This window comes from Mustela lutreola, chromosome 12, assembly GCF_030435805.1.
Source record: "Mustela lutreola isolate mMusLut2 chromosome 12, mMusLut2.pri, whole genome shotgun sequence".
NCBI lineage: Eukaryota > Metazoa > Chordata > Mammalia > Carnivora > Mustelidae > Mustela > Mustela lutreola.
In genome coordinates this window covers 19348244-19374123 of record NC_081301.1, presented here as the reverse complement: position 1 = coordinate 19374123, position 25880 = coordinate 19348244, and the positions used below count along the sequence as shown (strand labels likewise).

General features: G+C 56.9%; 1 protein-coding gene across 6 annotated transcripts in view; it reads left to right on the top strand.

Moving 5' to 3' along the window:
* Positions 1 to 5485: 5485 nt before the first annotated feature.
* Positions 5486 to 25880, top strand: part of COL27A1 (collagen type XXVII alpha 1 chain) — a 137135-nt gene continuing 116740 nt past the window's right edge. For 3 of the 6 annotated variants that reach the window (XM_059142188.1, XM_059142187.1, XM_059142185.1), the window contains exons 1-3: positions 7008 to 7528; positions 13864 to 13934; positions 17138 to 18858. In XM_059142188.1, the coding sequence (XP_058998171.1) occupies positions 7470 to 7528; positions 13864 to 13934; positions 17138 to 18858 (1851 nt within the window). In that variant the 5' untranslated portion in view covers positions 7008 to 7469. Of the gene's footprint in view, positions 5845 to 7004; positions 7529 to 13863; positions 13935 to 17137; positions 18859 to 25880 lie in introns of those variants that run through there. The other 3 variants (XM_059142186.1, XM_059142190.1, XM_059142189.1) reach the window with 3 other exon arrangements.

The following is a 25880-nucleotide window of genomic DNA, read 5'->3' as shown; positions in this document are numbered from 1 at the left end:
GCCAATGAGAGACACTCTCGTTTTGGAGAAAGGAGGGGTCCCCAAGTGATTGAGCACCTCAATGATGTCTTGAAGGCCCTGGTTCCTTTCCTGTCATCCTCAGTCCATTGGCTGGGGATCTCATTGTCACCTCATTGTGACAAAATGACTGCAGCCTCTCCAACAGCACATCCTCACTCCACAATGCAGAAAGAAAAATGGGAGAGGCGCCTGGGTGGCTCAGTGGGTTAAAGCCTCTGCCTTCAGCTCAGGTCATGATCTCGGGGTCTTGGGATCGAGTCCCACATAGGGCTCTCTGCTCAGTGGGGACCCTGCTTCCCCCACTCTCTCTGCCTGTCTCTCTGCCTACTTGTGATCTCTGTCTGTCACATAAATAAATAAAATCTTTAAAAAAAAAAAAAAAAGAAAGAAAGAAAGAAAGGAAAATGGGGTATATTACCGGAGTGTGTCTACTTATAAAAGTGAGCAAAATTTGCTCAGAAGGCCCAAGCATATCTAAGTCCTCTTATGTCTCAGTGGTTGGTCTGTATCTTACATACATACCCCAAACCCTCCCTGGCCAGAGGAAGGAGACTCTCATGGTGGGCTGTGTCCTCCTAAATCCTTGGGGCTTAGGAGGACACAGTCTTCACTCAGGGATGAGTCTACTTGGATGGCGGATGAAGATGGAATTCTGCTAGCATGGACGAACCACCAGTGTCTGCCACATCACAGGGGTGTCCTGGGGTGAGGGTCAACCAGCCCGCAGCTCTGCCTCTACACCCTCCCTCTCTCCCCTCCTCCTTCATCCCACACTTACTGAGAGCCTACTGAGATGGTCTGAGTTGCCCAGGGGATCACAGAGCACTGGGTACACCCCTGGGGATTCTACAAAGTTAAGATACAACCGTGACCTTGAGGAGGCCCAGTGGACTACGTGTGCATATAAGGCAGATACATACGTCCTGATGGGACCTGGCATTCTAGTACCAGGCAGGAGGAGGCGAAGCCGCGGGGAGAAAGGGGAAGCCATGAAGGCCGCCACTCCAGGGAGAGGACGTCACAGGAGTGAAGACCCAGAGCTCTCTGAACTCATCAGCACTTTGCTTTCACTCTCAGCTACGGGGGTGGCCCAGTGCCCGTCACTCGTAGCCTGCTCGGTAAAGCCAATGGCTCCAGAAACATCCTGAGGGAGAGTCCAGAGGTCTTAACTCGTCACAGCTCTCACCTCTGGAAAATGGGTCTGATTCTTTCAAGGTTGGCTGAATGGATGAAAGGAGGAAATAGGTTTGACTCTATGGTTAGACATCGATGTGGGAGGCCTGACTTCTCACCTTAGGGTCGATGCTGTGCGACCTCGAGAAAGTCGCATATCCTGTCTATAAGCCTCAGTTTTCCCACCTGTAAAAAGAGGAGTTTAGGCTAGGCAGCTCTAGGGGCTCTTCCAGGCTTGAATTTCTTTGGGGAATCCCCATGTGGGTCACTATCAGCGCTGCAAAGTGGAATCTGGGGATCTCCCTGGCCTCCCCTATAGGCCCAGGCCCGAGGAAATAAAGTCAGACTGAGTTTGGGAAAGAAAGGCTCCAGAGATGGTCTGAGTTGCCCAGGGGATCACAAGCCCAGAGGATGTCCCTTCCGGTATGTTGGCCCAGGAGCTTCCCTGGCCTCAGCCTTCATTCCTCTTGGTGGAATGATGGTGTTTGGGGTCTTGGCAGTCACCGGGCTGGAGTGAGGTCGCCCCACAGGCATAGCCCAAGCCCTGGGAGACAGGCGGGTCATGATAACACCCAGGATTGGCTCCAGCTACTTCCTCGGGGGAGAGGGACCGACCTGGGATTGCCTTGGGCGGGGGTGGGGGGGTGGGGCAGAGGGAGGGGACAGGATTGGAAGCTGCCTCTCCCTCCAGCCTGCTGTTCATTCAGTTCCTGCCAGTGAAACGGTTTATCCCAGCTGCTGGCAAAACAGGCCCAAGTGAGGCAGAGCAGGACCAGTGCATCTGCACACCTAAAGTCACGCACGGCACGTGCCCTACAAATATTTGCTGATGGACCAATGTTGTGACGCGGGAGAGAAAACAGGTGGCTGGAAAGCTAATCTCTTAGGTGTAATCTGGCAAACTACTCTCGTGTATTCATCCCCACGTTCACGTAGCGTTTTTGGAATACCTCCCATGTACCAGGCACAGGAAGTCAACACGGCCATGGGATCTGCTCATCTCAAGGGCTACAACGCATAGTTGCTGTGACCAGTGTCCTGCTCCGTGCTTGAGGTATGTCAGCATCTCCTGATTAGCTGAGTGACCCGGGAATGAATGACCCTTCTACATGATTCTCTTATTCGACATGTATTGTGCGCACACATCCTACGCTATGTGCTGTGCGGGGTCCAAATGAGAAAGAAAACCCCATCCTGGTGTGTCCTGCAGGGCAGAGCCTTGGGGAAATTGGGATCTGAGTTCTCCTCCTGGTTCTGTAGGCCACAGAAGCAAGTATGACTCGAGGCAAGGCTTTCTGAACCACAGTTACTGCCTGTCTCCTTGCTGGTCTCCTCCACCAGCCCGACTGGAGAGCAAGAAGCATGGGTGGGTGCACAGTGGGTTCCCAGAAAAAGCTGGGTGGAGAGATTAATGGGGTTTAATATCTGGGCAGTGTGCAGCCTCTGTCTCTTTCTTTCAGATTTTATTTATTTATTTGGCAGAGAGAGACACAGCGAGAGAAGGAACAGAGGTATGGGGGGTTGGGAGAGGGAGAAGCAGGCTTCCCTCTGAGTGGGGAGCCTGATGCAGGGCTCAGTCCCAGGACCTTGAGATCCTGACCTGAGCCAAAAGCAGACACTTAATGACTGAGCCACCCAGGCACCCCTGCAGCCTCTGTTCTGCAGGCTAAGACTTCACTAGTGATTCATTCATGACCGTTTACTGAGCACCTATTACGTGTCCACCCGTAAGGCTTTTCAGATGAACAGTTTGTCTCAAGGCAGATGCATCTCAGACAGCAGGGTCCATGGCTGATCTGCTTGGGCCACAATGTGGCCCCTGGGTCCTCACCAGGCCAGGAATTCTTATTCTTCTACCTTGTGTCCGAGATGTCACCTGGGCCTCACAGTCACTGTCCACCCAGTTCCTAATCTCATTGCCTTTTAGCCCACAGAGATGACTCAGTTCGGGCTGGCTCGTGAATGCCCCTTCCTGTGCACAGAATAGGCAATGGCTCCGTGTCTTTGGGACCCAACCTCCAGCAGAACTGTTTCCCCAGTCTCTGGTGTGGTGCCAGGAACCTACTTAGCGGGAAGACTGGGTGTGACGCAGCAGCACAAGAAGCAAGATCCCTTACCAAGAATTCCTATCAGTGTCCATGACTTGTCTTTCCAGCTGACCATGAGCCCCGGGAAGACCATGAGTTTCATTTCCCTCTTAACCTAGCCAAACACAGTTAGCCCTCAAGAATTATCTACCAAATTGGATTACTGTTGAACAACACTCTTGCACTCACGAGCTCAAGGACTCACGCAGGTGACCGTGTGTGACGCATCTAGTTTACACATGGAGAGAGTGAGGCTTTGGAAGAAGATACCATTGATCTTTATGTGCTTTACAGGGTTTCCCATGGGTCTTTGCAGCAGCCCTTCAAGGAACAGGGGTCCCTGGGCATTAACATTGCATACTTGGATTTGGAAATGAGATTTGGAAAGGCCTTGGTGCTCAGCACTGACCCCCCTCCCTGACCTTTGAGGAAATGCATCCCCTTGCCTGGAAATGGCTTCGTGGCCAGTGAGTCACGGGGCATCACCCACACAGTACAGGGGGGAGCTGTACTCCACAACTCCCCCTCCCCTCACCCCCTTCAAAACCTGCCTGAAATCCATTCCCACACTCCTGGCCTTTTGGTGACTCTTCCACTTGTATTGTCTTCCCCCATGGCTCCATTATCATTTAACACACCCTTCAGGAGCCAAAGGCCACCTCCTCCTGGGAGCATTCTCTGGTTTCTCTCCATCCCTTAGCTTTGCTTGACAATTCAATTCATTGGTAGCATTTATCACATTCTCCTTGTGTTATCTTGATGTGATTGCACGGAGGTGTCTGATATCTCCCATGCAGGCTCTCTTTCCTGCCCCAAGCTGCTGACTGAGCATGCCTTCTGTCTATGTTACAAATGAGTGTGTGCCCAGAAAGCAGGACCCTGTGCCAAGTTCTTTGTCTTCTCTCCCATAGTGGCAGACCCTCTTCTCTCGGTTTTGTACAGGGGTTTGCACACTGGAGGAGTTAGAGAAACTCATTTAAATTATTAATGGTTTGAGCCTCTATTGTGTTCCAGGCTCCGTGCTGGGTGTGGGGACACAGAGATGGATGTGACAATGACAACACCATGTGACATGCGCTACAACTCGGGTGTGGGAGAGAGCTTGAGCTGCCCTTGAAGGACAGGCAGCAAAGGGGGTGGGGTGGGGTGGGGAGGGAACCCTCCAGGAGAAAGCAGCCTGGACCAGGCCTTGAAGTATCCTAGCTTGTCCAGAGCTCGTCCAGGCATCGGAGAGATTGGGGCTTTGGGGCAGACGATGAAGCTGCGGAGGCTGACAGGGGTCTGCTCGGAACGAACCCCTTAAAGGCTAAGGTTTGGATTATTGTGTTCAGCTGCAGTAAACAGGAATCAGATCATGTGGGTTCCAGTCCCACCTCCACAGCCTACCAGTTTTGTGAGTTCAGGAGGGTGACTTAATTTTTCAGAATCTCAGCTTTCTCATCTGTAAATGTTGACAGCAGACCTGCTGTAAATAGCGACACTTAGCAGAGTGCTACACCTGGCTAGAAGGAGGAGAGAAAGGGTGCAAACCCCTTTTGGGATTTTGGTACCGGAAACAGCTCTCAGAAGTGGAGTTTTGGAATCAAGGGGAAGCCAAAAGACCCCTAACTAACCAAGATACATAATATTTTAACGCAATACTTTTCAAATGTCAAAACCAATGCCAAAAAAAAAAAAAAAAATCCATGATGAACAACGTATCAAAAAACTATCCTTAAGGGCTGGATCCGCCTTGCACAAGGTATGCAGCTTCAAAAACCGCCAGCTGCACTTGGTCTGGCAATTCTCAACCTTCCAGGGCTTCCGAAAACCTGAGGAAAACCCGTGGTCCCTCTCACCCAGAACGCTCAAATACACATCCTCTGTGCAATTTTGGGGTGTTTCTGCCGCCCCCTGGGGCTCGTCCGCGTGGAGGTTACGAATCCAGTTCCACGCGGTGGTGTGGGAGTTGTGGGGGGGCGGTCCACGCGCCACCCAGTCATCTGCGGGTTCCCCAGCACCCGGCCCCGCGGGCCTCCAGGCAGCCATGGGTGCTCTGCCCCCTGCAGGAAGCAGCGCATAGCTATTCCGCTTCTTTTTCTTTCTGGTTTGGCTCCCCCCACCTACCCACCCCTACCCCCCCCCGCCCTTCGCTTCGGCTTGGGACTTTTCCTAAAGTTTGCTGAAACCAGACACCTTGCTCCACCGAGCCCGCATGCAGCCACTGTTTAAAAGGCCGCCTTCAGCGCCCCCTCCCCGCCCCCAGCGGAGACTTCAAAAGGCCCGGCGGGCGCCGCGGCCCCAGCACCTATGAGCCGCCCCCAGCGCCCGGAGCCCGCGCCGGAGTCGGAGGACGCAGAGCGGACGAAGTTCGAGCGCAGGCGGACCGGGTCGGCGGCGCAGCCCCGCGCGCCCATGCCCCTCCCGGTGCCGCTGCGCTCCGAGCGCCCGCGCCCAGTTTAGGGAAGGGGACCCCGCACCCCCGCCCCCGCGCCCGCTTCCGGGGCTGCGGGGACCCATGAACACAAATGCCGTTAGGCGCCCGAGGAAGGACTGACCGTCCAGCCTCGCAGCTAGGGACCCAGTAAGTGGCCCGGGGCTCCTGGAGCTCTGGGGGTAGCGGTGTGTGTGCGTAAAGTTGCGCGCGTATGGGGGGGGGGTGCACGTGTGGGGAATGAATGCGTTTGTGCACGCTTGCGGTGGGCACTAGCGGAGCGCTGTGTGCAAGTGGGGGTGTGCGCGCGCACATGTGTGTATGTGAGGTGTGTGTGCACGTGAAGGTGTGTGTGCGGGAGTGTGTGTTGGGGGGATACGGATACGCTAGTGTGCATTTGTGTGCGTGTAAGTACTAGTGTACCTGCGTCTGCTTGTAGGGAGTCCGGGTTGCGTTCGAGTCCAGACACCCCAGGGTGTGTTTGTGTGAGCCCTGGAGGAGTGCGTGGCCAAACTTGTATGTGGATGAGTGTGAGTGTGTGTCTGAGTTTGTGGTAAGCGTGGATGTGTGTGGGAGTTTGCACCGGTGAACAAACCATGGAGGCGGAGGTGGAGGGGACTTCTAATACCGGGCTCAGACTGGGGTTGTGGCCGTGCGAATTTGCTGGGCGCTTGCAGCGGTGTCAAGGTGTGTGCCGTCGTGCGCTCCAGCGGGGGATCTGAGGGAGTCTTTGGTCGCATTCTGAGGGTGTGTGTGTGTGTGTGTGTGTAGGGGGGGGTGTTTAGCTCCCATTTCTTACCGACTAGACAGGGAAGGGAAGAGGGTGACCAGCGTTTAACAACCTCACCCACTATGTATGTGCCGGGAAGGTCTGTTCTCCAGGGTGTTCTGAATCTGGAAGAGGAGTGTGTATGTGTGGCAGGACACTGGGTTGTTGCTGTTGTGGGAGTCTAGATACTGAGTACTGGTGGAGATCTCTCCTCGGAACACTGGGTTCCTTTCAGCAGTAATATTTGTCCCCTTTCTCCTTCTATCTCGGCCCCCCCAAGCTCAGGGACCTCCCCCAGGCCCCCAGTCTCACAAGCCAGAAGTCCCAAATCTCTGAATTGTGGTCGCCCTGCTGTGCAGCCTTGGCAGTCTCTTTCCTATTTGTGAATCTCAGTTTCTCTATTTTTACTGGGGGGGGGGGCGTAGGTGGGGGTGTCTCTGAAGGGCTGAGGTGAGCCAGCCGAGGCTGTGTGACCGGCTGCGGCCGGCAGGGGGCAGCATGGGGCAGCAGAGGGCGGCTCGGCGCGGGGAGGAGAGAAGGTGGAGAGCCACCGCGGGCCGAGACTTTAAATCGCCTTCATTTCCCCCAAATCCTTCCTTTTCCTCTCCTCCCCCAGGCCGGCGGGGAGGCAGCTTCCACCGCCCTCCGCGCGCCCTCGCCCGGCCTCGCTTTGCCTCCGGGGACCGACAGCAGCCCGCCTCCAAAAGTTTGATCATCTCTCTTTTTTTGCCTGCTTCTTCTTCCTTTTCGGTGGAAGCAGAAAAAGAGCGAGGCAGGGGCGAGCGCGGCGCCGGGACTCCTGGGACCATGGGCCTGGCGCGGGCGCCCGCGGGGCCCCGGCCGCGCTGCCTGCCTGCTCCGGCGACCCTGGGCGCGAGGCTGCGCTGGGGGCGCGGGGGCCGCGCGCTCTGAGCCGGCCTGGCGCGGCGGGGCGGGGGGCTGGCGGCCCCATGGGGCGCGCCCACACTTGCCCCCCGGGCTCGGGAGCATGAAGTAGGGGCCCGCCATGGGAGCGGGATCGGCGCGGGGGGCCAGAGGCACAGCGGCGGCGGCTGCGCGCGGGGGGTGAGTACACGCTCGGGGACGCCCCCTCCCCAGCTTCCTGCTGCTCCAGCCCGGGGGAGGGCTGGGGGTTCCCTGCCGCGCCGGACGCTTCCCCGGAACGTCGGCTTCCTGCCCCTTCCTGCGCCCCTCTGAGGCGGGCCGCCAAGGGTTAACGCGGGCTGCGCCCCCCGGCCTGGCGAGGCTTGGCGAGCGCCGTGTGCCCTGCCCCGCTGGCCCGGCTCTGCGTTCGCGTTGGGCCGGGGGCCCTGCTGGGGAGGGTCGGTGCGGAGCCAGCCCTGGGGTCGGCCTCGGGGGTGGGTGGTGGCGCCTGGGGCGGCGGGTTGGGGACGGAGGGGGGCTTCGGGGACGCTTAGGGGAAGAAGGGTCCCCGTTTCTGGCTGTTCGGTGTGTTCCGGTGTCGGTGTCTACAAGTCCTGAGCCTGTAAGTTAGTCAGTTCTTGTGAAACTATCCACAGGCGTCTAGGTCCCCGGGTCTCGGCTTCTGCTGCTGTCTGGCGTCTGTGTGTCTTTGCACGTCCCCTGCTTCTGGAAGTCTCCGCATGTGTGTCAGTCGGTTTGGGTCTGTTCCTCTCAGTGTTCCCTCCTTCCCTGGGGGCTGGGGAAGGGGGTGTCTCAGTCCCTGTCATTTTTGGGGTGTGAGAGAGAAAAAGGGAGATCCAGCATGTCAGAACAGAAAGGGCCCTTGTCATTGCACAGAAGCAGAGACTGGGGGCCAGGGAGGGACAGGGAATCTCCAAGGAGGGACCGTGGCAGAGCTGGGATCCAGGGGCTGATGGAGTAGTTGTAAAGAGTGAGTGTGTGTGAGAGCGAGTCACTGAGTGTGGGTGTGTGTGGGAGTGAGTGAGGATGGGAGCAGCCCTCCGGGCCCTATGCACTGTGGCTCACAGGACTTGCTCTCTTTCCACCCTTCCAGAACCAGAGGACATTCCCAAGAGGCTGGTCAGGGTTGTAGCTCCGCCCTGTCCCACATGCCCTGCCCCTTGGAGCTGGAATCAGGGGGATGATGCCCCCCCCCATTTCTTTCCCATGTCTTGGAAAAAACTGGCTGGCTGAGATTCCCCTGCCCCCCACCACAACACACACACACACACACACCGCGCAAGTAAGCGCACTGCTGACTCATTTTCTCCAGAAGACCCTGTGCCAAGACAGATGCCAGTGGCTGGGTAGAAAAGTGGTGCCAGGCAAGCACCCCATAGTGGGGCTTGAGCTTTGGGCAAACGGGCAGTCACGCTGCTTTGAGGCCCAGCCTCTGCCTCGCCTGGTCTCGCTGCCTCCCTCAGCACAGCAGTGCCCCAGATCCTGTGCCCTCTGGTCCTGGCGAGACTTCCAGCCTTGCTCTCCTTTACCTCGCCCAGACCAGGCTCCTTGACACTACAGAGCACATCTCTGGCGTCTTTTCTCCTTCTCTTTCCTCTCTGTACTTGCAACACTCCCCTTCCTGGTGCTTTCACGTGTCCTGCTGCCCCTCGGGTCTCATCTCAATGGCCATCAGCTCCCCTGGTGGGGTGCACTGGCCGGGGGTGGGGCTGCCCTTCCCATGTCACCCACTCCCTATCTCTGTCTGAGCACATTCTGCCTGTTACTTTGACAGCACGTTCTCTGTTCCCCATTCTGTGTCTGGGGGACCCTCTTGGTATCCCACAGCCTGGCCTGGTGGGCGACAGGTTGTAGGGCAGGAGGAGCCCTGCGATCAGACAGTGTGGGAGCTTGGACAGGCCCCCTCGCCTCTGGGCTTCCCCTCTTTCTGATCCACAAAACAGGCAGCTGAATTCTCAGCTCGCAAGGTTTAGTGAGGATTAACAGAGGACCATGTTCATCAAGGGTTTAGAACAGTGCGTGGCATGTAGTAAATGGTCAATAAATGGCCACTGTTATTTGTATTATTATTCACTTCGTCTTGAGTGGACATGTGAGTCAACTGGAAAATTCTGGGCTGCATCCTGTCCAGACAGATGACCTGTCTGTGTTCCCACGGAAGAGGTATCAGGTGTGATGAGAGGAGCCTGGGTGCGGCTGTCCGGGCACATGGTGGCCTGGCTGGTCCACAGAGGCAGGTGGGACAGGTCTGTCCCCCTTTGCTGTTCTGCGGTCTTCAGGCCAGTGGCCCACCCAGCTTGTCCTGTGAGCGCACAGCCAAGCCTGGAGTCCACAGGGCCGCTTTCCTTGTGTGTTTTTTCATGCCCTGGGTCTCAGCTCTGAGCTCTTGCAGGATGTTCAAGTTGGTATGGGTCTCTTACGATCTCTTACAGTCCTCTCTTACGATCCCAGGTAGGAAGGTTGGGGGGAAAAACCAAGCATACCAGGTGTAGTCTGGCAGCCTAGTGGTCCTGGAGTAGCCAAATTTGGTGTGCTGGCAGAGGGCCCTTTGCAGGGGTAAGGACACCTGGGTTCCCTTCCTGGAGGGCTGTGTGGCCAGGCTGTGTCTCCAAGGTCAGGTTTCCTAATGTGTAGGTACTGCCATCGCAGCTGCCTCCTGCCCACTCTGGTCTCCCGAGCTCTGGTCTTCCCGACATTCTGGAGCCCTGGGTTCACCGAGCCAAGGCCCACGAGTCAGTGGTGAAAACAGAAGTCGGGAAGAACAAAGCTTGAGCCAACGCAGGCACTAAACATTATTAGCAGTAGCCTAAACAGCATTGGAACGGGAGCAAACGATTCAGCAGGGCCTCCCTCCGGGAGCCAACTTTCCAGGCCTGGAGCTCACTTAGATGGCTTGTTGGCTCCCTAGGCTGTGCCTCTGTTCCTGTTGGTAAAGGCTGGACTCTGCTCTCTGGCAAAGAGGAAGTCCCTGTAAGTGTCCAGTTTCTTCTCCACAAGAGACAAGTCAGGTGGAAAGGACTGTTTGCTAAGTAGAAGAGCAGATCATGTGGGTCACTGACATGCTGTGTGGCTTTAGGCAAATCACTTCCCCTCTCTGGGCCTCAATTCCCTATCTCCACAACGAGGGGATGGGACTAGAATCTGGCCTCTAGATGATCTCAGGGGACCTTCTCCTGCTGTCTATACCCACCCTTCACTTTGGCAGGATACGGGTGAAGTGCACACAGCATTCAGGTCCAAGAGGTCAGTAGCATTGGTCAAGGTGAACAAGTGGAGAAGCAAATTCATTGATCACAGGCCTTCAGGGCTGAAATGCTTGAGTTGGAAACCATGGTGTTGGGAAGCTTAATTGAAGCAAAGATTCTGATCCTATCCCTCCTGTGAGTCTTCTTTCTCCTGACCTTAGGGATTAAAAATATTTCCCCCAAGTGTATCCTTATTCGCTCCAGAGGGGGCACCTTGGCATAACAGCAGCCAGAAAAATCAACTAAGGACATGTATGGTTTTTATGCCTTCTCCTCTCCACCAAAGCCTCTCTTTATCAGCTTGGGAAGCATCCTAAGCCGGGTGGATGTGACGTCATACGGTGAGATACTCAAGGAGTGAGGGCTTGTGCCTGGAAGGGGCTGAGAAGAGAGGATGGAAGGAAATGGGACAGAGATGAGGTTGTTGGGACCCTGGAAAGTGAGGGGCAGTGCCTTCAGAGCAGGCATTCTCTGGAAAAAGGAATTCCCAGGTCCTCTAAGTCTGGGGACTGCTGATGGACACAAAGCCCTGTTCATGTCTTCATTGCAGGACTTCTCAGACCCTTTGATAGGCAATTAGTTGTTTAGTTGTGCTTTGGGAACCGTCGGGACTGGGATGCAGTTCTTCCCCAGTTGATGGGGCTCCAGTTTTCTGAAGTGTCTACCTGGTACATGTGGGAAATAGTACTGAAGAATTATGACCTCAGAGCCTTCGCAGGGTGACCTTGACGAGGAACCTGGTCTCCTTAAGCCTCTGTTTTTGTCACAGCAAACGAAGCCTCCTGTTGTTTCTTCTCAGGGCCGATGAGTCTGCCGTGGGCTTCAGGGGGGCAGGCCGTGGCAGAAGGGTCAGTCTCTGCTCTTCCTGCCAAGCAACGCCGGGGTAGCGAGACGCTGGTCATTGCTAGCGGCGAGCTGGAGGCGAGGCCCGCCGTGGCAGGGAGGACAGGTCCCTTGAAAAAGGGCCTTTTCACAGCAGTGGCAGCAGATTGGAGAGGCTGAGGGGGAGCTGAGGATTATTTGGGAATAACCCTGGAAACAAGTCAGAGGTAGAAAGAGGGCCTCTGGGGAGATGCTTTTCAAGTCCAGAGTCCTGTAATACCAGGAACCAATGATTTCTTCCACAAAGATCTACGGATCATTTATGATATGCTTGCCAGGTGCTGGGAATATGCATGAACGAGACAGAGGTGGTTCCTACCCTTCAGGGACTTGTTCTAGAAAGGGAAATAGGAAAATAGGCAATGGGCTCACGCGGGACACCTGCTGCAATGAGGTACGCGCAGTGGGGGGTGACGCCCAAGCTGGGGTCTAAGGCGTGTGTGGGAACTGACCAGACAAAAGAACACTTTCAGGAACACTTGGGAGCAGCACAGGCAAGGGCCCAGGCACTGGAGAAGGCTTTCAAAGGACCACCATCAGCATCTGAATCTGAATGCTATTTCATTCAGTTTGCCTTGTGCTGCAATTGACCCGATTCGACATGGCTTACGCAACTCCCATATCAAGAGATCTAAAGGAAAAACAGTGACGGGTTGGCTAATTCAACATCTCAAGTGTCATCAGACATTCACTGTTTTTCCATTCTGTCGTCCTCACGTGCTCATGGAGCCTGTTAGCCTCATGTGCACAAAATGGCTGCAGCAGTCACGCATCCCTGCTCAATAACATGCAAAGGCTAGAAGAAGACCTTCTCTATATCCCCTGGAAATACTTTCCCGGGAGGCTTTATAAGAGCCATCCCTCACCTCTTACTGACCATGTTTGGGTCATGCATGCATGCCCACAGCGGTCACTGGCATGGCAAATGAAGTTCGCAAGATTAGCTTAGACTTACCCAGATTCATCCAGTATCCTCCAAAGTCCCTGCCTGCCTGAACAAGAAGGGCAGGGGGATGACTAAGTGTAGGTAACCACCAGTGTCTTCTACAGTGCTTATCGGGATCACTATTGATTATAACTGCAATTAAATGGGAGTGATTGCCATTAAATCAGAGAGTGTGAGCTGGTTTTCTGGGGCGCCTAGGGAGCTGGGAAGAACAGGCGGTGCCAGACATCAATTCCGGCGGATGGGTTTCCTGGATTACACGATTCCCCAGAAGTGCACCATTCTAGCTTTCCTCTTGGAAATGGCTCCCGGGCCTGTGTGTCTCAGCCTTAGCCCGTGCCGCCCGCCAGTCGAGGCTCTCTCTGCCTGCATCCCGGCTGGCCGGCTTTGGCCACGTGCCGCCCTCCCCTCTGCCCGCTCGGGGATCAGATGCCCCGGGTGGCTTCGGGTGTCGCCGGTGGCTGCTCCCACAGGAAGGTGAAATCGGATCACTGCCTCTGCCCATCTTGGCAGGAACCACTGAGCAGAGCATTAACCCTTCCGGGCCCCAGAGTCCGGCGGTAGCAGTGATGCTGAAGGCGCACTTCTGTGGCTGGCACCAGGCCAAGCCCTTGACATGCATGAGCTCATTTAATCCTCACGCCTGGCGGGTGAGATAGGGAGTGTCGGCCACGCCGCAGAGCTTGAGGCAGGCTCAGGGAGGCTGAGTGACTCACCCAGGGTCACACAGCTGGTAAGCAATGGGGTCACGTTTGCACCTGGGTCTGCATGACCTCCCTCCGTGTCCTCTGTTTACTCTCCCCTGCCTTTCCCTGTCAGCCTAAGGCCAGGTGGGCAGCTTCCTTAGGGTGCTCTAGCCCTGCTTAAGGGGTCTTCTCTCCCTCCCCCCTTGTGCCTACAGAGGGATTTCCCGTTGCTTTTGTCCTTTGAGGATGTCCGTCATCCAAGCAGACGGGTCTGGTTTTCCCACTGACCTTTCAGTCCTGGCTCTGCTGCCCATTGGGCCTTAGAATCCAGAGGCCATAGTACAGATGGGGAAACTGAGGCCCAGAGACAGGGAGGGGCTGGCCCTTGTGGCTCAGTGAGTCAGCAACAGATTTTTGAAGCTGGATCCCGGGTCTCCTGACGCCCACGACAAGGCTTCCCGCCCACTGCTCCCTACCTTACGACCTTGGTTTCCCGATCTGTGAAAAACAACATTTTACTTGAGACTTGTGCCGCGTGAGCAGGTCCTGCCTCTGGAGGTTACGCCTGGAAACTCTGGGAGCATGGGCTACCCTGTGGGGTCATAGAGCCTGTGCCTGGCCTCCCCCACCTCCAGTGGGCAAGCCTGGCCGGGGTGGGGTATCTGGGGGTGGGTGATTCTCTCCCAGCTCCCCAGCCAGATCTGGGCCCCAGAGTGGAAGCTGATGCCGGCTCTGCTTGTGTCTTCCCGTCTCTAGGGGGTTTCTCTTCACCTGGATCTTAATCTCATTTGCCTGTCACCTGGCCTCCACCCAAGGACCTCCTGAAGGTAATTCCCTCTTCTCTTTGTGCGGGGGGATGGGGGGACAAGGGAGGGCAGAAGAGACCTGAGAACTCAGGGCTTGGAGACAGCCATGGCCCCATGTGGAACTCAGTGCCTCAGTTTTCCTGTCAGTTAGAATGGAGCCCTTCATTGGCAAATTCTCTCCAGGCTGGGAAGAGTGACATTTGCAGTTTTGTAAGGGACAGCAAGGGCTCAGTGCAGAAATGTGGGAGAGTGACCCTTTCTTTCCTTACGGGGGCGGGGGCAGAATTGGAAGAAATCATGGTTCGGTAAGCCTCAGTCGTCCTAATTTGTCCAAGGGTTATACTAAGATCTGTTGAGAGGAGGCATGAAGGCCACCACTGCCTCCCCTTGCCGTGAGATCCTGTTCTTCCCCCTGCCATCCCCGAGGACCCAGCCAGGGGGCCAGAGCGGCGGTGGGCTGGCTGCACAGCTGCCCGGGGAAAACTGAAACCTCTCCCACATCTGTTTGTCAAGCAGCCACAAGGCCTCCTAGAATAGCGGCTCTTCCCCTCCTCCATGCTCGCCCGTGTGCCAGGGGCAGGCAGCGGGGCACTCCCAGAGCCCCTGTGGCCTGACCTGGCCGCCAGCAGGGATTGGGTCCCCAGGAGGGGAGGGCCGTGCCCGGAAGAGACTCCGGCTGCCCGGCAACATTTTGTGCAAATGTCATATTTTCCAAGCTTGCTGTTTCCCTCACAAAGTAGGTGAACAGCTGTCCAGAGTCCTGAGTCAGGCAATGGGGGGCGGGGGGGGGGGGTGTTGGGGAGAGGCCGGAGCTCCGCGGAGCCAGGTTTATGTAATAAAGGGATCTCGCCGCGGCCAGCTGGCAGGGTCCTTCTGCTTGGCGTTGGGCTGCATTCATTCCCCTGGCCCCCAGCTCCTGGCCCCTGGATTCTGGATGGGTCTCCACCCCACTCTCCAACAAGTCTGAGGGACTCCAGCTCGGGATAACATTGTGCTAAGAACAGAGACCCTGGAGCCAGGTGGCCTGGGTTCAAGTCCCGGCTGTGCCTTTTGTTATAGGCTGTGTGACCTTGGGCTCGTTCCTGTAGCGAACTTTTCTGACCCTCCTCTGTAAAGGGGGGATGCTAAACAGTATTTTCTTTAGAAATGATTGAGAGAATTGGGTGAGATAGAACACATAAAGCACTTGGCACATAGGAAGTGGTCCGTAAATACTAGTGTTTATTGTTGTTAATTCTAGCATTTCCCTGACCCCTTGGGCAAGAACGGTCCTTCTCCATCCCCCGTGGTGCCCACGGTGGTCAGAGGCCTCTGCCAGCTCCGGGTGGCAGAGTGTGGGGCTTTGCCCCTGCCCCACACACCGTCTCTGGGGGAGGCCTGGAGACTGGCTGGGGTCAGCTTTGAAAGCCACCTGCAGAGGACAGTTGGGGGAGCTCACCAGTGGCACCTGGCCAGGCAGGTAGAAGCAGCTGACAGCTGCAGTGTGTGAGGGCATGCAGTGCAGGCTGGAGGGGGATGGGGGTGGGGGGGGAGCTTGGGGGGGCTGCTCAGGTGGGAGGAGAGGAGGGAGAGGTGGCTTCCTGCCCTCAACCTCTTCCCCAGCAAATGCCTCCTCCCCTAGAAGTCGTTTGCAGGGAGTAGTCGTTTGTGCTCATAGGAAGGTTTCCGCGATGGAGACGTGGGGAATCCACCGTGACCAAGAGAATCTTGGAGCAGTGGTTTATTTGAGCTCAGGAGCTCAGGACAGACGGAGGTGGGAGAAAGGAGAATTTGAAGGGAAACGAAGGTCCACAGATCCTTAGGGAGGAAGACAGGTCTTCAAGCCAGGCCAGCCCCAAAGAGCAGCCTGGGACTGTGGTGTTCTCGGACATCGTGAGCGCTGGGTGGCCGCCTTCACATCTGGCTGCCCTTGCCTTCTGGGCAGGGAAACTGAGGCTCAGGGGTCAGGAAGAGACTCGTCCAGAGGTATCTGGATGAGGACAGCCAACAACCCTCTGATGGAGGCGTTCTCTGCCGCCTCGTTTTACAGCGGAGGGAACGGAGGCTCAGAGTCCAGACTCCCGGGTGGCTCTGTCTGGCTCTGAAGTCCGGCCTTCTGACTCCAGAGCCTGCTACATACGTGCGGCACTCATCTTCTCCTGGCACATCTATCTGTCCATCCACCCGTCTGTCCATCTCAGAGCTGCCGGCCTAGGGCTAAGTGCTAAGAGCCATATCCAGCCCCACGTGGACCCCACGTACCATGCTCAGGGCCTAGGTTGCTGAATTCAGGGGTTTGGTGGGAGGAAGCCAAGGACCCGAGCCAGGCCCCCATTCCGGAGGCGGCCTCTCCTTTCCGAGTCAGAGTTCGGGAGCTGCCTTCTGCAGACACTGGCAGCTCGGCCGACTGAAGGAGGTCGAATGACCCTGCGAGAGGCAAGGTCAGGAAGCCTTTCCATAAACACGCTGGAAGCCCTCCTTTGGCGAGCCCCACCGTTGTAATTACTGGGCGGATGTGACCTGGCCAGGCCGCAGTCGACGTCCAGACGCCTCGCCAGAGGACAGAGGTTACAAGGATGCCTCGATCGGCCTCCTCTGCTCTGTCCAAGGCTGCGCAGGGAGGAGGGGAGTCATCGGACATGTCCTCTTCCTGTGCAGAAGGCAGCTCCCTCAGTCTGCTCTGGCCATAGAGAGACCAAGGGGGTGCAGAGGGGGCTGGGGACCTTCTTAAAGGCGGTCAAACCAGTCAGGCCTGCTGGACATCCTTACCAAGCTCCTGTGACCCTGCTCCCTCACTCATGGGATGGCTTCCTGGAGGAGGCGGCTTCTGAGATGGACACGGGGAAGAGCCTGAATACTCATGGCTAGCCTCTGGTGACGGTCATTATTTCTGGTATGAGCAGCTGTCCTTGGCAGGTGCTTACTGGGTGCCAGGCGCTTGTTTTCAAGCGTGCCAGCTCGTTGGCTCTTCGTGGCAGCTTTCTCAGTCTGGTGCTAATGTGATCCCATTCAACAGATGAGGAAACCGAGGCACTCAAGTCACACGTCTAGCTCAGGGTCTGTGTTGTAAACAAGTATAGGCAGGGCCATTCAGCCAGACGGGGGACTGGTTCCGACTCCATGCTCCCGGCCCCAAGCGTGGGGTAGCAGCGGAGGGACCGGCCTCCCCGTCTGCGCGCCTGGAGGGGCCTGGGGCGGGAGCAGACCCTGACCGCACCCTCTCCCCCTCTGTGCTCCCTCTGCAGATGTGGACGTCCTCCAGCGGCTGGGCCTCAGCTGGACGAAAGCAGGGGGTGGCCGGAGCCCCCCGCCCCCGGGGGTCATTCCGTTCCCATCGGGCTTCATCTTTACGCAGCGGAGCCGGCTCCAGGCCCCCACGGCCGCCGTCCTTCCCGCCGCCCTGGGCACAGAGCTGGCGCTGGTGCTGAGCCTCTGCTCCCACCGGGTGAACCATGCCTTCCTTTTCGCCGTCCGTAGCCGGAAGCACAAGCTGCAGCTGGGCCTGCAGTTCCTCCCCGGCAAGACGGTCGTCCACCTGGGGCCCCGGCGCTCCGTGGCCTTTGACCTCGACGTGCACGACGGGCGCTGGCATCACCTCGCCCTGGAGCTCCGGGGCCGCACTGTCACCCTGGTGACGGCGTGCGGGCAGCGCCGGGTGCCTGTCCCGCTGCCTTTCCACAAAGACCCAGCCCTCGACCCCGAGGGCTCCTTCCTCTTTGGGAAGATGAACCCACATGCGGTCCAGTTTGAAGGCGCCCTGTGCCAGTTCAGTATCTACCCTGTGACGCAGGTCGCTCACAATTACTGTACCCACCTGAGGAGGCAGTGCGGACAGGCCGACACGTACCGGCCCCAGCTGGGTCCCCTCCTTCCCCGAGACTCGGGCACGACCTTCACCTTCCAGACCGACCTTCCCCTGCAAGGCCTGGAGAACCTGACCACTGCTGTGCCAGCCCTGGGGTCACGGCCTGCAAGCAGGAATCCCAGGGGGACTCCGGTGCCCGTCACACCCGCCAAGCCCCTGAGGACTAGCACCACAGAGCCTCGCCGGCGTGCGGCCGCAGGGGGCCCAGCCCGGATCCCGCAGCCTCCCGCCAAGCTGCCAGCCAGTGGAGCGCTCCCTGCGGTGTCCCCGGCCTCTCCGGCTAGTTCCACCACAACTGTCCAGCCATTATGGAAGAGCGCAGCCACCAAGACCCCCAAAAGCCATCCATCCAGACTCTCGGTCCCTTCTCCTTCAGTAGGCCTTGTCCAAAGCCCCCGCCGACCCCAGAAGGCCACTCAGCCTTCCTTCACAAAAGCAGCCCCACCCACCAAGAAGCCAGTGCCCCCCACTCCCCACCTACTTCCTGCCTCCCGCCCCTCAGTGAAGCCGATCCAGAGGACCCCTGTGACGCCCAGACCTCCGCTACCCAGCACTCGGCCCCTACTTCTGGCCACTGGCTCCTCCAAAAAACCTTTTCTCCCAGTGAGCCAGACCGAGGCCAAGCCAAGCCGCCGTACCAGTGAGCCGGCCCCTGCCCGCACTGGCACCCACAGACCTCCCCAACCCACTGTTCCGCCCCTGCCTCCTGTCCTCCATCCTGGCTCTCCCAGGATCCCTCTGCCAGCCACAGCGATGCCTCCCACCCTTGCTCCTGGCTCCCCCACCAAAAGTAAGAAACCCTCTGGATCAGAAGCCACAAAGAAAGCCAGACCCAAGAGCAGCCCCCGGAAGCCCGTCCCCCTCAGACCTGGGAAGGCAGCCAGGGATGTCCCGTCGAATGATCTGACAACCAGGCCCAGCTCCAGACTGTCCCGGCCCCACTGGCCGACCACCCCGGCCCCAGCGTTGGGCCCCGTGCGATTCCTGTCCTCCAGTCCCTGGCCCACGAGTCACAGCTATTCGTTCTTCCACCTGGCGGGACCCACGCCTTTCCCGTTGCTGATGGGACCTCCAGGGCCCAAGGGAGACTGTGGTTTGCCGGTAAGACGGGGTGAGGGGTGCATGTTGCTTGGAGCTCAAGGGGGTGGCAGGGGCAGTTGGGACAGGGGGCGACTGCTGGCATTAGGGCAGAGCCAGAGAAGCAACTCAGAGCAGGGAGGTGGCTGTGGGCAGGGCCTTGGCTGACTCGCAGGTCCCCTGTTCCTCTCCCTGTGATGTGCTCTTGATTGTCTGCTCTGCTGTGACCCACGGTCCACTGGGGCAGCTCTGGGTTTGGTGGCCAGTGCCGGGAACAGAGCACCCCTGGGCTTGGGCGGGCCCAGGCTCGAGGTCATTCTCTGCTAACCCAACTGTGAAGGTCAAGTGGCTCGAGGAAAACCACTAGCTGACTGGCCCCCAGGTCCCATGGTTTCCAGAGTCCCGCTCTCCTGACTGAGGAGAGCCCCTCCAGCCCACCAACTAGCCTGGGAGCTCCGGACAAAGGTCACACACGGGTAGTCCTGAACGTGTTTTGTTTGGCACATGCAGCATTGTTTAAAAATATTTAATAAGTTACTAACATTTTAAAAATGTGAGAGATTTCTTATAAAAGACCCGGTGACCAGCTTCTGTTGGAAGGGGGACAGATGCAGTAGCCCGTGGCCGGCTGCCCGGTCAGAGCCTCCCCTTTAGACGGGATGGGCCCGCCCCCACGTGTCCCCACATCTCCCGACTGGGGGCTTCCAACCCCGTCCTCTCCCCTGTCCCCGCTCCTCTAACTGTTTGATGTGTGGCCCCTGTCGGGGAGTCACACATCAAGGCCCCTGTTGGACGGTCAGGGTGGGCCTGAACAGTCAAGGAAAGGAGAAAGAACATTCCACGTGCAGGAGATGTTCTCAGGCCCGGTGCCTCTAACATGCCTGGGACTGTCTCCAGGGGCAACGACCTTTCTGCAGCTGGAGGCCAATTCCTCTGGGGTGGGGAGTGTAGGGGATGGAGTTTCCAGAAAGCTCAGGCCTCTGCTCTGTTCTCCTGCCTTGGAGATGACCACTGTGTGGTTTTCTCCTCGCTGAGGCTGGGTTTCCCACCAGGCTCTGTGTTTGAGGTTAGGCTCCCTACAACGTGGAGACGGTGGCAGATGCTGGGAATTCCCAGGCCTTACAAACACACTTAATGAGTTTTAATAATCATTAGGAATAATATTTATTCAGCCTGTCTCCAAGGGGACTGAGAGCCCGTTTTTATTATAACCATATTGTAGAACTTATGGAAATTGTATGCATTGCTTTGCAATTATGTCAATGCTCTGTTCAAGTCCTGTGCTCCAAAATTGTCAGGGCAGGAGGTTGGGAGCCGAGAAGAGAAGGAAGGACCTCTTCTCACCCCTCCGGGCTGCCCAGCCTGACTCAGGCGCCAGGTGCCTCCGAGCCCTGACAACTCAGCTTCTCAAGCTGTGTGGGTGCTGGGCTCATTGGCTGCGAGGCCAAAATGGGGTGAATGGTCCCTCCCCGCTGAGAGAGGGTGTGAGCCTCGGTCTCCACCCCATCCAGTGTAGGAGGTCAACCCTGCCTCTGGAGGCTGTGTGTGTTGTGGGGAGAGGACATCCATGTCCAAGCTGGCACAATTGGAGCAGGAGTGGTTTTGAGAGTATAGAATCTGCCTTTGAGCCTGTCGGGTGCCTGGGCTATATACTGTCCCTTTGGGGTTTGGCAGTGTGGCTCAGAAGGGGTGAGGCCTCACTCCAGATCTGCTGTTCAGTACTTAGGTACTTAGGGATCATTCCATTCAACCTTCCTCAGTGGGCAGGTGAGGAGCCTAGAGACTGTGCCCAGAAAGGGCCATGACTTACCCAGGGGCACACAGCAGAGTTGAAATTTACGCCCCAGGGCCAGATGCCAAGACTGGCACATTCCATCCCACTCCGCTGAGGGTCCACTCTGAGACTCTAAGACTCAGGACAGGAGGTTGGGGACTTCAGAGATGTGTCAGGGCCTGTCCTTGGCCTCAGAGGAAGATCTCAATGTCTAAAGAATCTGCTGTTTCTAGACCTACCAGATTTATGAGTTACATGAGTGGTACCTTCCTTTAGGACCTCACAGGACCTGGGTCAGGAGGGCAGGCTGGGAATGCTGATCCCTGCTCTACATGGGGGGGGGGCAGTGGCTAGAGGGACAAAAGACTCGGCCAAGGGCACCTAGCATGTCCTTGCAGAGACTGGAATAAGACTTTGGGTTCCTGACATCCAGAGAGGCTATTGGTTGTCCCTGTTCCTCCAACCCTGGAAGGCCAAGGGCAAGAAGGATGATGTCAATCTGCTTGTGTAGCCTCCTACCTTATGCCCCACCCTGTCCCCTGGTCCTACCCTCCCTCAGCTCGGAACCTAGCCTCATTCCAACAGGAACCCAAAAAACTTTGAGAAGCCTTGTCCAGCCCATCATGTGGCTGGTGGTAAACTGGTCATTTCTATTATGGCAGAGCCCAGAGTTCCCATAATGGAAGTGGCATCTCTGAGTGGTGGTGACAAGGGCTCCCTCTGTCCCATCTTACATGCCTCCAACCCCCCATATACATTTAGGATATCATCCCAGCAGAGAAGAAACTGTGCTGCTCTGGGTCGGGGGCTTAATTGTCCGCCGTCTGCGGACCTGCAGACCTGGGTTCCAATTCTGACTCCACCCCTTACTAGCTCTGTGGCCCTGAGCCGCGCTAAGCCTTGGTTTCTGCAGAATGTAAGTTAAGAATAGCTCCCATCTCCTGTGAGGAAGCGAGCTGGGTGATCTCCAAGGCCCCTTGGAGATGTTTCTGCTGGGTGACTTTGAGAACTTCTTTCCTCTCCCTAGGGCTGACAGCTTTGGAAGAGCTCCCTCCCCAGAAATAAGTGGCTCTTATTTTGGAGCCAGAGATGGGTGCTGCGGCTGGGTCTGATGGGATCCCCCTTGTCCCCAGGGGCAGGAGACGGACTGGCAGAGGCAGAGACAGCTCTGGGCCCCGGGCCTGCTAGCGGTTGTAGCCACGGAGCGAGGGAGCTCTGTGGGAGCCCCAGCAGCGGCAGGGGGGAGCATGGAAAAGCTGAGCTGGGCCCCGGGTGAGGAGGGGCGGGGAGGCTGCGGTTCACAGAGACTGCACAGAAGCTGCACAGAAGCCCCATGCCTGGGAGGAGGCGAGTCAAGGCCTTATTTATTCATGATCAGGCTGCTGGCATTTGCCCTTGCTTGCACTTTTTGCAAGCGTCACCTCAGGGAGACCCAGATGAGGGCCTGGCCCGCAGCAGATGCTCCATGACTATCTGTGAAATGAATGAAGGAATGTGATCTTTACAGGAAAAAAAAAAAAAGGTTGTCTTGATTCCCAGGACAGGCTCCTTGAGGTTACACAGATCTCTGTTGCTGGTGGAGTCAGGAGGCCATGTGGAGGGGAACGGCGCACAGACTTCACATTTGGAATGACCTGGGTTGGGACCACTCCCTTATCCAGCCATCCTTTCCTTCTGTCAGCAAATGTGGATTGAGTGCCTTCTTGGGGCCAGGTGCTGTGTGACCTTTCGCGAGTCACTTAACCTCTCTGAGCCTCTGTTTTTACCTTTGCAAAACAGGGATATGGTACTCCCTACGTTTCTAGAGTCATATGGATCAATCGAGAAGAGGGACATAAAGCATCCAGCGCTAGAACCTGATCCCGGTGGTTGGTTGGGGCTGTTTACTGATGTGCTGGTGGTTGAGATGAGGGTATCACTGCCTTAGGAGGACTGGGACCGTCTGGATCCAGAAGGGCCTTCCTACTGTTGGTGGTTAGGAACTGGGGCTAGAGCTTGAGAAATTCACTGCTCATCCTAGTTATCATCTAGAACCCAGGAGAATGAGGGCTGTTTTGCCTTGTGTTTAGCACAGTGTTTTTTGAGCTCCTACTATGTGCCAGGCTCTGAGCTAAGCAGTTTGCCTGCCGTATCCTGCAGCTCCAGGTGGGGAACAAGGTCATTGAGAGAGTTCAAGGCAGGGGCTGTTTGCAGAGGTGTGGGCGGCATCAAAAGAACCGACAGCAGCTGGCAAAGCACACAGGTCGGACCTGAAGGTACAAAAGGAGGGCATGTGTGACCAGAACCCAGCGAAAGTTAAAGTGTGAATGGTAGTCTGTAGTCCTCCGCTGGGTAGAGAAAGTCCCCGCCCACTCACTCTGTCCACTCTTCCGTCTCTTGTCGGGACCTCCCGTTGGCCAGACCCAGCCAGAAGCAGAGAGCAGGAAGGCGTGAGGCTGCAGCCTGTAGGCCAGATTCCCAGGGCACACAAGAGACCCGGGGAGCGAGTGGAGAAAAACCAGCACCTGCATACTTTATCTTGGAAGCTGGATGTTATATCCCCATTTTGCAGCTGGACAAACTGAGGCCTGGAGGCACGTGGAGATGCAGTAATCTGTGTAAGGCCATACGGAAAAGCCCTGGCCCAGGAGGCCCTTCCCTAGGACAGAGACTGGGGGGAAAAAATCTCAGAGCCCTGAGGGCTATTCTTGGGAATAACGGTGCGCTCAGATGGTCGGAAGTGGGAGGGCCCTTTGAGGGCCCCTGCCTCTCCCCATCAAGCCACAGGCACGGAGCAGAGGCCCAGAGACTGAAGAGTCCCAGCATAGGGTCACCAGCAGTTAGCAGCACACGCAGGCTGGGACTCAGGTCTCCCAGATCCCAGAACCAGTCTGCTTGCTGCCACGGGCCGTGCCAGCCAGGACTTACTTCTTTCTGCAAGGCTTGGCAGGCGGGCTTTTGCAGCTGGACACAAGGGTGGACTTGTTCCATGGGACAGGGTTCCCTTAGGTCCTGCTGTTGGAGGCCAGGACCCCCCGGGAAAGCCCAGAGCCGCTGCTTGTTTGTTTCCATGGCTGTGTTTGTGCGAGCTCCAGAGCCCAGGCCTCCTTCACCTCCCCCAGGCAGGCCCGTGGCCCCCGCGCCCCTCCCCCTCTGCTCTGGGCCCTCTCAGAGGCCCCGTTGTTTGCAGCGTGGAGTGGAAAATCCCACCCCGGCCTTCGTGAATCATCCCAGAGTCACCCGCTCAGGCTTCAGGCCCTGGAAAGAAATGGCAGCGTTTTTCCACTGCGTGGAGAACAGACAGGGTCTCGGATCAGGCGAGAGTGGGCAGGGGGTGCCCACCCTCACTTGCCCACAGACAAAGTAAGTCCTGAATGGGGAAGGGTTGGGCCTGCGGCTGCAGCTGGGCTGCTGGGTAGCCCCGCCCAGGGTGGGTAGAGGAGAGCCTGGCCAGGCCTGCAGCTGAGGGCTGGGCGACCATGACACGGAGCCGGGCTGCGGACTGACATCACCAGGCTGGGCCATGGGTCTCAGCTGGCACTCAGAGTCTGCTCTGCAGATGTTGTGGGTGAAGTCAGATTCCCAGCCTGGATACCCCTGTTTCTGGGGCAGAAGAAATGCCAAGAGGGAATGTCCAGGCCTCCACAACGCAGACCCACCAGGGTCCCTGAGGGAGCTCTACCTTCTGGAGACTGTCTTTCCCTGGAGCCCTGCGTGAGCCCGGCCTCGCTGGGCCTTGGCCTTCCTCTCTGTGAGTTGGGCACGGTGTCCTCCTTTCCTGTCCTGCCCGATAACTGGAAAAGGAAATCGTTGCCACCCGGCAACGCAGAAGGGCCCGGGTTGGGAAGGTTCTGGGATGCTCATTCCCTAGATGCCTGCAGAGGGGAAGGGTCTTAGCCAAGGCTGCACACTGCATCAGGACATACCTAGCCAAGATTCTCTGCATGGAAGCTGCCCAAGAGAGGAGAGCAAATCAGATGTCCTAGATTGAACCCAGGTTCTGCCTGTTAGCTGTGTGGACTTGGGCAAATCGCTTTGCTGCTCTGAGGCGCTCTTCGGGGTCTCATCTCCTAAAAGGGTTGGGTGACGATCCTGGGTAACGATACAGCATAGCCCGAGCCCCTGCATTTCCCTTTAATTCTGGGTCACCTGGAAGATCAGGGCCAACGAGGGCCTTCTGGAAAGGGAAATCTTTGCTCTTCCTGCAAAACAGATGCCAAGGAGGGTGGTTTAAAATTCTGAGTTGGGGAACTTCCAGAAGCTTGCTTAACAGAAACAAGAGCTAACTTTGGGGGCATTAACTGTGTGCCAGGCCCCAGGATTAGCACTTCTTACAGATTATCTGTCAGCTAGGGGCCTTCATATCCTCATTTCACACTTGGAGAATGAAGGCTCGACAGAAGTAGCGTGCCCAGAGCCCATGCGGGGGCGCCCAGTGTGAACCCAGGTTCCTGGGGCTCTGCCGTTCCCTGGGGAGGAGCTGACAGGAGCCTGGCCTGAATCCCAGCAGGGAAACCTGCTGAACAAGATAGGGGAGGAGAAACAGCCACCCAGCCCCTGGGCTCTGGATTGAAGGAAGACCGCTGCCAATTTGGCCAAAGGTCCCTGGAGGCTCAGAGGTATCTGGGACTTGCCTGAGGCCACGCAGCCACCTCCACCCCCACCCCAGGTCCTTTCCAGTGCCCCGGGGCCTTGGTGCCCATATCTGCCTGTCTGGATCTCTCTTCTGATTTTTTTTTTTTTTATACTTTTTTTATTTTTTATAAACATATATTTTTATCCCCAGGGGTACAGGTCTGTGAATCACCAGGTTTACACACTTCACAGCACTCACCAAATCACATGCCCTCCCCAAAGTCCATAATCCCAACCCCTTCTCCCAAACCCCCTCCCCTCGGCAACCCTCAGTTTGTTTTGTGAGATTAAGAGTCACTTATGTCATGGCCGAGCAAGCACGTGGTGTTCGTAGGCCAGAACTGTTAACCGAGGCTGCCCAGCGTGAGATCTGGATTAATTACCAGCCAAACCGTACTGGGTTTTCAACACTGATTTTAACTCCGGGCAGGAAACCTGGAATCTCGTTGATGGTTATTTGAAACAAATGAATTCCCCAGGCCTCACACATCCTCGAAAGCCAGGCTTCCTTCGAAGGCTCCGTGTTCAGTTCCTCACATCAGGCACTTAGTTAATTCTCATTGATGCCTTCAGGGTAGACGGGGCAGTGGCCACTGACCCCATGGGGATGGGGAGCAGTGGATACTCAGGCTGAAGGGCTTGCAAAAAGTCTCCAGCG